At 39.2% G+C, this 10,608-nt stretch overlaps 1 protein-coding gene across 2 annotated transcripts in view; it reads right to left on the bottom strand.

Moving 5' to 3' along the window:
• Positions 1-1,533: 1,533 nt before the first annotated feature.
• dab1b (DAB adaptor protein 1b) overlaps positions 1,534-10,608 on the bottom strand; it is a 49,948-nt gene continuing 40,873 nt past the window's right edge. The window contains exons 8-15 of one of the 2 annotated variants that reach the window (XM_089130917.1): positions 10,467-10,526; positions 10,225-10,284; positions 9,095-9,151; positions 7,403-7,502; positions 6,769-7,290; positions 6,605-6,684; positions 5,139-5,241; positions 1,534-3,426 (exon numbers count right to left, since the gene is read on the bottom strand). In XM_089130917.1, coding sequence (XP_088987043.1) covers positions 5,155-5,241; positions 6,605-6,684; positions 6,769-7,290; positions 7,403-7,502; positions 9,095-9,151; positions 10,225-10,284; positions 10,467-10,526 — 966 coding nt within the window. In that variant the 3' untranslated portion in view covers positions 1,534-3,426; positions 5,139-5,154. The remainder of the gene's footprint in view (positions 3,427-5,138; positions 5,242-6,604; positions 6,685-6,768; positions 7,291-7,402; positions 7,503-9,094; positions 9,152-10,224; positions 10,285-10,466; positions 10,527-10,608) is intronic. The other variant, XM_089130918.1, reaches the window with a different exon arrangement.

Here is a 10,608-nt window from a genome sequence, read left to right as displayed (position 1 = left end):
CCATCTTTTCAGTGCAGAGGTGACACAGCAGCATCAGAAGTGGCATTAATATTTACACTCCATTTACAATTGCATTATATTTAAAAGGGAAATGATTTCTAATTTTAACGTTTTACTTCAAATAATGAAACTAAAACCGCCAGTAGGGGGCGGCAAGTCACTGTCTTAATAAGCGAGTCGAGAGTCATTCATTCCCATTCGTTCAAACGGCTGATTCATTCGGGAAAGAAGCGAGTGATTGTTCATTGACTCGTCGTTAAAATGATTCGTTCAAAACGCGGATTTCGTTCATGAGATCATCGCTGTCTGTTGCATTGAGACTCTGCTACGGTTTCATTTTGAAATGAAATAAAGGGAAAACAAAGGACTAAAAAGTAACTCACTCATGTTAATTTATTTTTAATTTAACTAACATAAATATCACACTTGTGCACGGGAAAACGTCACACTTGCTGATGTGATATTCTAATAACATAATATGATATAAATATAAGACAAAAATTTATTTGGGGACATGTTACCTATATAACCATAGACATAAATATGCGCTGTGAAAGCACGTGACGAGAGAAAACTGCGATGTCAGCTCACATGCCTTATACATCGTTAAAACAATGATAATTATAATAGACAATACACATTGCACACCCCTACGCACATAAAGAATGAACTTACCACTGAACTGACATTCGCCAACTCTCTTCTCTCGTGTGCAGCAGGACCCAGACGTTATTCTGCCGCGAGAATTGTCACGTGAACAAGCAGCTCAACAAAGATAGACTAATAAAAAATAATACGTACACAAATTAGATAGTTTTAATTTGGAAAATATTTAAGTCGAAGTGTCATCTAAAATTTAAGACCTTTCATAAGTAAAAATAAGACTTTATAAGACCTTTTATGGCCTTATTTTTAAAATCTCATTTAAGTCTTTTAAAGGGATAATTCACTTTGAAATTAATTTTTGATATGTTTTAGCTTACCTCAAGGGCATCCAATATGGTGTCTCTGCAGTAGGTGTCTCTGCCTGGGTCTTCTACAACCCATACAAATGACCTTCCTACTGGGGGAACACAATCCGAGACCCAGGAGATTTTACCTCCTACCAAAAATCCACAAACCAAAAACAGATTGGCCAACCCCATACATGCCCCCAGGACGCCCTATAGTCTCGGACTGCAGTAGTTACAAATAAAGTTTATCCATGCAGTCCTATTGGAATCCTGAGGAATCCTGAGGAAGCATATGCAGCGACTGTCTTCTTCAACCAGGCACTGCACAATATTCTGTATTGCTGTATAGCTCGATCTGGTTTGTCATCACGAGGTAGGCATCTATGTTATATAGCTATGCGTGAAATGCGCGAATCGGTGGGCGGGGCTAAACCGGCCGTGTTGAAGTAGGCGTTGATCTTCTTCTGTGGGGGTGGTGTTTTAACCTCTTTGACGTCATAGTTCCCCACTTTTCAAAACGAGTTGTTTGCTGAGGTTGGTGTCAATAAAAGCTTTTATTGGACTAACAAGGACGTTTTCAGTTCTGAAACTTACAGGATATTCTTATAATATGATAACGTCTTAGATTTCGAAAGCTCAAGGAAAATGTGATTTCTCAGTTCATCAACCCTTTAATCCAGAGATAAAAATAGAAATAAAAAGCAGAACTATAGCCAGCTGAAAATATGACATCCAAATTTTTTTGGATGTTTAGAAAATTAAAAATTTCTCACAAAATGAAACAATTGCTCTCCTTTTTCTCAGACAGGGAGTGAATTTTAATGAGCATGTGCTGAATGAGTTATATACAGTCTGTTGAGTCTTATACCGTATGTTTGTGGAAGAATCAGCCTAAACTTAATACAAAAATCTAAAATAATGACATCAAGAATGTTCAATGGAGTGATTTATGAAAACATACATCAAGGTCATATTTACCCAATACAAAATTATAATGTAAACAATTATATTTTGCCCAATGAAAAAGTAAAATCACGTGGACAGTAAATATAAAAAGAAATGTGATGTAAACATATCTAACCACTGACACCAACATATTTGCATAATTTCAGTTGATTTGCTGTTAGTCTTTGAACCAAGCTTAATGATAATTAGCTACATATAGTCATGTTTTTAGTAAATCAAATGTTTACATGAATCCATTAATCCCATCATTCTTTTTCTTACTTGACAAAATAAGGCAAACTAAAAATGCACCAGTACAGAGTAGGACAAAACGTAAAATGGCACTTTCTTACATTTTTATCATCAAAAAGAGTCACTTGAGAAAATTACTACAGTACAACAAAGAAATTAAACTGATTCTAGTGATATTTTTGTAATAAAATAGACATATCCAGATAGTAACTGTCTTTGAATCGCTTTATCTGCAACACTTCTTGAGTCAATGAAACTTGAAGCCAATAACAAGGACCTTCTACTCGGACAGATTCACAGAGGAAAATGCAGAATGTAATAGTTTGAAACAAACATCAAACCAGAAGAGGTACATATGTATACAGTATAGCTTATGAACCACACTGAACTTTCAACACAGAGTAAATCAAACCTCAAAACCAAAGAAAACAAACTCCAGAGCAGATATTTTACAATTACAATCAAAAACATATAACATTGACAGTATCATTATTCACACACTGAGGCTAGAAAATGTTAGATATTTTAATTATTTGAAAATTCTTATTAAAAATGTTCATTTTTAAATAAACATATTTCATTGTATAAAATCTAAAAGAGAATGTCTGTCAAGTTGCTTTTCAAAAAAGAAAAGAAAAACATTATAAGAAGCCTCACCACAATTCAACATACAGTATAATTCCTTCCAAGAAAAAGAAAAGCAACATTTTTTAAACCAATGCGTTTGTCTTCTTTATTTGCAGAACTACACGGCTTCCCAAACTTTAAAACATGCTGGGTTGTTTTAACCCAACTTTGAGTCAAATATGGACAAACCCAAACATTTGGTTAAAAATATAATGTAAAAAATAACCCAATGGCTGGGTTTGTCCATATTTGACCCAAAGTTGGGTTAAAACAACCCAGCATGTCTTAGAGTGTAGGTGATAAAGTCAAGAAATCAAAACTGGAATGTATCTGTGTATTACAAATATCAACTGAAGTGAATCTCCAAGTGCAGTTAAACTCTGATCTCACTGGTCCATTTTCCCATATTGTAAGAGCTTATTAATATTTTACAAAAAATATTTCATTTTGAAGTCATTTGAATAGATAGTGGCTACAGTCAATTTTCAAGTCCATTGCAAACTAAAGGCGCACTTTATTCATTAAAATAGATTTTAGTTTCTCTGTTATCAGTCATCAGAGTTTGTGAATGAGTTATTCACGTCCCATCTGCATCACTGGGATTTTTGGATCCTCTCGGTGCTCTTCTCTTTGTTCAGGGTGACTCTTCCTAAGGGTGAACATGCAAACACAGGTGTAGTCAGCAAAGAAATAAAGGTAAAGTAATAGTTTATAGACACGAGAGACCAAAAAACATTTCAATTACAAACGAGTAGACAGCTATAATTGTAACCTTTATTGAGTTAACCATTCTACACAAGTCTAAAACGGTGACACTCGGTGAACGAATGAACAAATATTTTTCCGTGTAATTTGGTTCATTCAATGAATGAAATGAACAAATTGACTCGGGAAAAGATTTGTTCATTTTGATGAACGAGTTTGAACAGGAGAGTCACAGAACAGAGCAAGGCGAGGCGATTTGAGCTTATAAAACTTAAACTTTGTTATTTATTTATTAAATGAGCGATCGTTTTACTTGATAAGACCCTTATTCATCGTCTGGTGTCGTTTAAAGCCCTTTGAACTGAAACTGTCTTTTGGACCTTGAATCGTTTGGTTCCCATTAAAGTCCATTATATGGAGAAAATCCTGGAATGTTTTCATCAAATCCTTAATTTCTTTTCGACTGAAGAAAGAACGACATGGACATCTTGGATGACATGGGGGTGAATAAATTATCAGCAAAAGTTTTTTCAAAAGTGAACTACTCCTTTAACATTATAAAACAGGGTAAATTAGCGCCGATGGGAATGGAAAGTTCTGCGTGTGATCTTCACAGACACAGCGGATCATTTCCATAATGACCAACTCAATCTACCAAGAGCAGCGCAAATCAGCATCTGGTTTAAAGGCCCTTTCACACCAAGAACGATGAGGATAACTATTATCATCCACACCAGCGGACAATCTCGTTCTGGTTACTGTAAGGGTGTGCTTGTCTGTTACTGTAAATGCTGGAGCTCGTTCCAGTAGGATGGATTCTGATTGGCTGTCAATATTTGTATCATTCATCAAGCTGGATAAAATCGTTCTGAAAGCGATTCCAACGATATTGTTTCTCTGTGCCGTTATCGTTATGACTATGGTGTGAACTCTGCTATTCTTATAATATAGAGAACGATTTTTAACTATATCTTTATCAGGCCTTAAGACATGCTTTTTAAACAGTAAATAATGCAGCAAACTAGCATAAACTTTAGTAAACCACTTTGCATGATTCATTTAAATACTATCCTCCCGTAAATTTTGGGTCTGAAAGGGAAAGTCCTACAAATGCATATGCAATAAGATCAGCCGCACGCCTTTTCACGCGAGTTTTTCACTGCTTGTCTGAAGTAAACCCTGACAGTCGTTTTTTAACACCAAAGGAAGGTTTTCCTGGAGTAAGCTAGCCCTAAGAGGCAATAGCTTGACCTAAGGACTGCCACCGTTCTTGCAGGTGTTCAATCCTGCTCTATTGGGGGCCAGTGTCCTGAAGAGATTACATTTACATTTAGCTGACGCTTTTATCCAAAGCGACTTACAATTGCTATATATGTCAGAGGTCGCACGCCTCTGGAGCAACTAGGGGTTAAGTGTCTTGTTCAGGGACACATTGGTGTCTCACAGTGGATTCGAACCTGGGTCTCTCATACCAAAGGCATGTGTCTTAACCACTGCGCCATCACCACCCCGATTAGCCCCAACACACTTGAAGACCTTGATTAGCTGGTTCAAGTGTGTTTAATCAAGACTAAACTCTGCAAGATAGTGACCCTTCAGGTCCAGGAGGAAGACTGGAGGAAGAGTTGAAGGAAGTGAGCAAGAGAGGTAACCAACCCTGAAGACATCTCTCTTAGGCGTCCAGCTGTGAAGTGTCTGGAAGGCTTATCTGAGCTTCTGGTGGCATCTCATCAGTGCTCAGAGTTTGAGCACAGGCCTCCTGTGAGACAGAGAATGAGATGAGTGATTAAAGCTGCAATACCTAAGATTTTATGCCGCTAGAGGGCGCTACATTCAAAACAACAACAACAACGGCTTTGCTTGATGACGCCGTGGTGGAACACGGAATGATGGGAACTGTTGTTTTCAACTCCACCGTGGATAAATCAGGGAATCGAAAATTAGTTGTCATGGATGAGGTAAAGTTCGATTTCTATAACTGTTGCGTTTAATGACATGCTTGTTTTTCATTAAACTGAAAAAACCTCAAGAAAAGTCAGGTTTAAAAGTAAATTAGTTATCACAGATGTTAGGGGAGAGCCGGGACGGTTGAAACACTTTTCAGATAAACGTCGTTTTCTAAGATTTCCAACAGTTCACATTCCGAGAGGTATTCGCTGTGAATATGACCTTACGATTTTTCACATCATATGCATAGACAACAAGACATTCTAACAATAATACTAATTGTTTAACTAAAATTGTTTAAGTAAAACACATGCAAGATCGGCGTCTCTTTCTAGTTCGAGTTTTTAACGAAGTTCTCTCCATTTAGGAAATGCCACACCGATGTTGAGCTGGTTTTATTTCTCTTGTCCCAAATTCTTCTTGGGTCGTTTGGTTGACCCGTTCGTTGACGTTTGCGTTTATGAGACTTGTCTTTGTCGACAGAACCAGGTGCAATCGCTAAAGAATAATTGTGCTCCATTCCATAACAAATGCGCGAAACAAGCTGACGTTTGTTGCTTAATAGATGCTAACGCACAACTACAACTTCCGCATTTCTCCAGGACTACACGCAGTACGAGCGGAAACCGAGGTAACGCGGATATGATGCGATTGACTGGCGACTCCCAGCTCACACGCCCCATTTCCTTGGTTAAAATCTCGCGATTTAAACATTGTTTGAAACATTTGGAATATTGTAAGTTATCATCATTTATAATATCATATTATATCATATCATTATGATATGATCATAATATCATATCATTTATAATATCATCAGTTATAATATTGTAAGTTAACAGGTTAACTAAATATATAACACTGGCCTTGTGATTTTGGGATATTTTAATGCAAAAAAGACATTAGAGCTAGCTGAATCACAGCTCATTAGAGTATTAGTTGAGTATTAGTAGACTATTATAAGTTGACATGTACTTCCAAAGTCACTTATAGTCAGTATAGTGTCTGTTGGATGAGTATCACAATAAAGAGTTAGCAGATATTAGCAGACAGTCTACTAATACTCTAATAAGAGGTAGTTGACATGTAGATGCAAAGTTACTTATAGTCAACAGAATGCCTTAAGAAGATTGGTTTCACCAAAAAATCTCTTGTGAAACAAACATAAGCATTACCAAAACGTCTGTCCGTCCGTCAGCCGGTAATGGCTCGGTTGAAGGGGACGTGGTTTCCTGCTCAGGACCAGGAGTAGCACCTATAGAAAGGGAATCGAAATGAGTAAGAATAATGCACGTCACATGATGAATCTCAATCGTTGGCCGTAGTGTTTTGAACTCACAAGAGTCAGTTGGGGATGGTGTTCTCGATGACCCTGAAGTCAGTTTCATCTGTGAAAAGTCAAGCTCAGCAGCACAGTCCATGATCTGTTTCCCAGAGGGCTGTGCTGTGTCTTGTTTGCTTGTGCAAATGTGAACATCTATGGATTCCTCCTGGGGGTCCGTGTTTATGGTGTGCTTTGAGTCTACAACATGCTGGGGACTCATGATGTTGGACGAAGCCTCGGGAGGTTCACAGGAGTGGGGGCGCATGGCAGCAATGGGGACCAGACCCTGAAGCACTGCGGCTGGAATCGGATGGGACCCCATGCCGACTGTCTGGGCTGGGACGAACGCCCATTGCTGCTGGCCAGTTGCTGGAGAGTGGAAGAGGTTAGCCTGACCCCAAATCACAGGCTGGCCTCCGGGAAGCATCTGGGCCACCTGTAATGGGGCCTGAACACCGAAGGGCATTGGACCAGCCTGGGAGGCGAACGATTGTTGGGTCCAGTGAGCAGCCTGGATAGTACTCATGGTCATATAACCTGAGAAGCACGAACAACCAGTTTCATTAATAGCACTGTTTTAAAATTGGTTGCACAAATACGTTTTACAGTGAAACTAAGTAACTCAAATGGCATTTTCCGTGTGTGTTACCCGAGGGCACGGCCGGTGGGCTAAAATGCGTAAGGAGCTCTGGGCGGAGCTGCCGGCGTCTCCTTCCTGGATCCACTGTGGTAGCAGGCGACGCTGGCATCTGGGATCAATATTGATGTCATTTTTGATATTTGACTCTACAATAATTTACATTGCATTGCACACTCAATAAAACATATTAGAGCCTTAGAGATTTCACATTGATATTACTAGGAGAGCCAATCAGAAAACAATTATTTGAAATTATAAATGAACTAAACTATGTATAGTCAGAATTGACATTTAAAAGGGTCATCACATTTAAATTATTACAATATGTTCTGTGAGATTCACTTGTAATGTTAATTTTTGCACAAAAAAAAAACCAAATATATGCGTACACACAAATTTAACTACTTTATGTACTTTAGTACAGCTGGTTGCTTCATCTGTCAAAAGTGAGATGGTCCTCACTGCAGAACACGAAATCCAGGGGGAGGAGTTTGATCCAGATCCAACTCCTCCCACCTTACATATACCTAAACATAAACCCCTAACCCCACCCCTATTCCAACCCATCTCCACCCCCTGATTCATAACCCCGCCCCTAATCCAACCCATCTCCGCCCCCTGATCCCTAACCCCACCCCTAATCCTACCCATCTCCATTCCTGATCCCTAACCCCACCCCTAATCCTACCCATCTCCATTCCTGATCCTTAACCCCACCCCTAATCCTACCCATCTCCATTCCTGATCTCTAACCCCGCCCCTAATCCAACCCATCTCCATTCCTGATCCCTAACCCCACCCCTAATCCTACCCATCTCCATTCCTGATCTCTAACCCCGCCCCTAATCCAACCCATCTCCGCCCCCTGATCCCTAACCCCACCCCTAATCCTACCCATCTCCATTCCTGATCCTTAACCCCACCCCTAATCCTACCCATCTCCGCCCCCTGATCCCTAACCCCACCCCTAATCCTACCCATCTCCATTCCTGATCCCTAACCCCACCCCTAATCTTACCCATCTCCACCCCTTAGATCTGGATCCAACTCCGCCCCCTGGATCGTGTGTACTGCAATGAGGTGCTACTGTCTAAAGTGCCTCATTTACAAAACAATCTGCAGTCAAATGCTCTAAACAAACATATAATACTCCGACACGATCCACGACCACCCTTAAAATAAACCTTCCATTTGCTTCCAACGCTTGGGTCCTTCGAAAGTATGTACAGAGATGTAAACGAGCTGTTTAAACTGACCAATCAAAGCAAGCGGTCTTTCACTCTTCCATTTGTCCCGTTGTCAGCAGACTTGTGTGTGTGGATCATAAATGCTCTGACTATGATGCGGAGGACGTTTTAAGCTATAAAACGTGCAGTTTGTTTATACGTTAAAACCAAAAATTAATGTCATGAGCCCTTTAAATGTATTCTGACGTGTAACTAGCCTATATATGACTGGAATTACAACAATTTCTTCAGATGTATAAATATATATTCAGTTTGACAGCTATATATAAGATTTATTAATATACTGTATAGTCTCAGGTTGTATATAATTAGGTCATCGCAAATTGGTGGTTTAGTGGGAATGAGGTTCTTTTAGCCGTATTAACAAACATATGTTGGGGACTATATCTAATCTATTCAGTTTGCATTAAGTGGGGTTGACCACAAGGTTGATGTTCTCCTGGGGTTTACTTACTGATAGGATGTCTGGGGGGGTCGCCATGTCACCAAAAAGATCAAACTGGTTTATATTCTGCAACACATTCAGGGAGAATGAGAAATAAGATATAAAGCCATACTGGAAGGCAATCTACAACACAAGATTACGAGTGTTCACTGAGGAGGGCAGTCCACAAATGGAATAGTTATTAATCAGTTAGTGGGTCGACAATGAAACTATGATTCATACAGTAACTACTACACGTGATCAACAGGGGAAGGATTCAATGATGACATTTGAAGGAATCAGCTGACAAACATTTAAAACTGAAGGTACAAGCAATGAGGCGGATGATCAATGACCGTTTAACCAGAACCCAATGTGTATGAAAAACATAAAACAAGAAAACCAACACAATGGTCATGTTGCAAATCACACCAGTAGACTCAAAAGATTCAAGCAAGATCAATGTTTGGCGCGTGTGAGCAAACATTGCAGAAGCGTGACTGGTGTTTATGCACAGATTAGCTCCAGGCACTCGATAGGCTCCGACTGAATGAACAGACAAGCAATAACACTCTGTGAAATGGACTGATAACAATCATTTAACATGGTGAAAGCAATGCTCTGTGTTGACTATCATAGATCTGTCTCGGATAAGATTGTTATAAAACAAAAACCTCTAGGAATTTTAGGAAGACATGACATTTTCTATCATATGAATGTTGTCGTTCAAGCCAATCATCATCTTTATTTCATTGGGTCCAAAAAAACCACTTTAGACATTCGAATGGTCCACTTTAGACATTCGACTAACTAAAAGTAACTTTGTTGACTTGTACTTGAATATCTAAAGTGGACAATCGAAATAAAGTGTAACCATAATGCATTGCAATTGTCACATAAACCTTTTCTAAATCCATGCAGTGCATCCATTCTAGAGGTGAACCCCCCCAAAACAAACCTCTGTTTCATTTCCCCTCATCCATAATGAAAGACTCGCATTGTGTACAAAAACAAAGTATTTTTAGTACAGTAATCTCTTTCAATTCGCTATGGGGTTCAGAAATAATCCCTTGAGATCTTAAAGCGAAGAAGGGGGAAGGACACTAGAGGTTTGTTTGATGGAGGAAAGGGACGAGTGTTTGAGATATGAGAGAACCTACAGTCATAAGATGGTGTTTTGGAACATCATAGATCCCGTCTTTCTGATGACTTGTGGGGACCTAAAAATTATAGTGAATTAACAACACAAGGCTACAAGGATTGTACTGTATTTTAATCTGACAGATTATTGGATATTTGAAATAATTTGGGGAGAGGAAATCTATTTTTAGATCCCCCCCCTTCTTTGTGATGCTATATCTGTAGAAGTGTGGGCGAAGAGGGGAGTGGCTCGAGGAAGTACCTGGTAAACGCTCTCCTCTGATTGGTGGAGGGGCTCGTGTCCGGCTTCAAACACAATGTACTACAAGGAGTTGGGAAAGAAAATGAGAAAGGCCCCATATGGAACCAATCAGACAGAGACAACACTAAAAACATTCAATGAT

The sequence above is a fragment of the Pimephales promelas genome, chromosome 5, assembly GCF_988280905.1.
Source record: "Pimephales promelas chromosome 5, fPimPro1.hap1.1, whole genome shotgun sequence".
Taxonomy (NCBI): Eukaryota; Metazoa; Chordata; class Actinopteri; order Cypriniformes; family Leuciscidae; genus Pimephales; species Pimephales promelas.
Note: the sequence above shows the minus strand (reverse complement) of the source record. Positions and strands in the feature narration are given on the sequence as shown.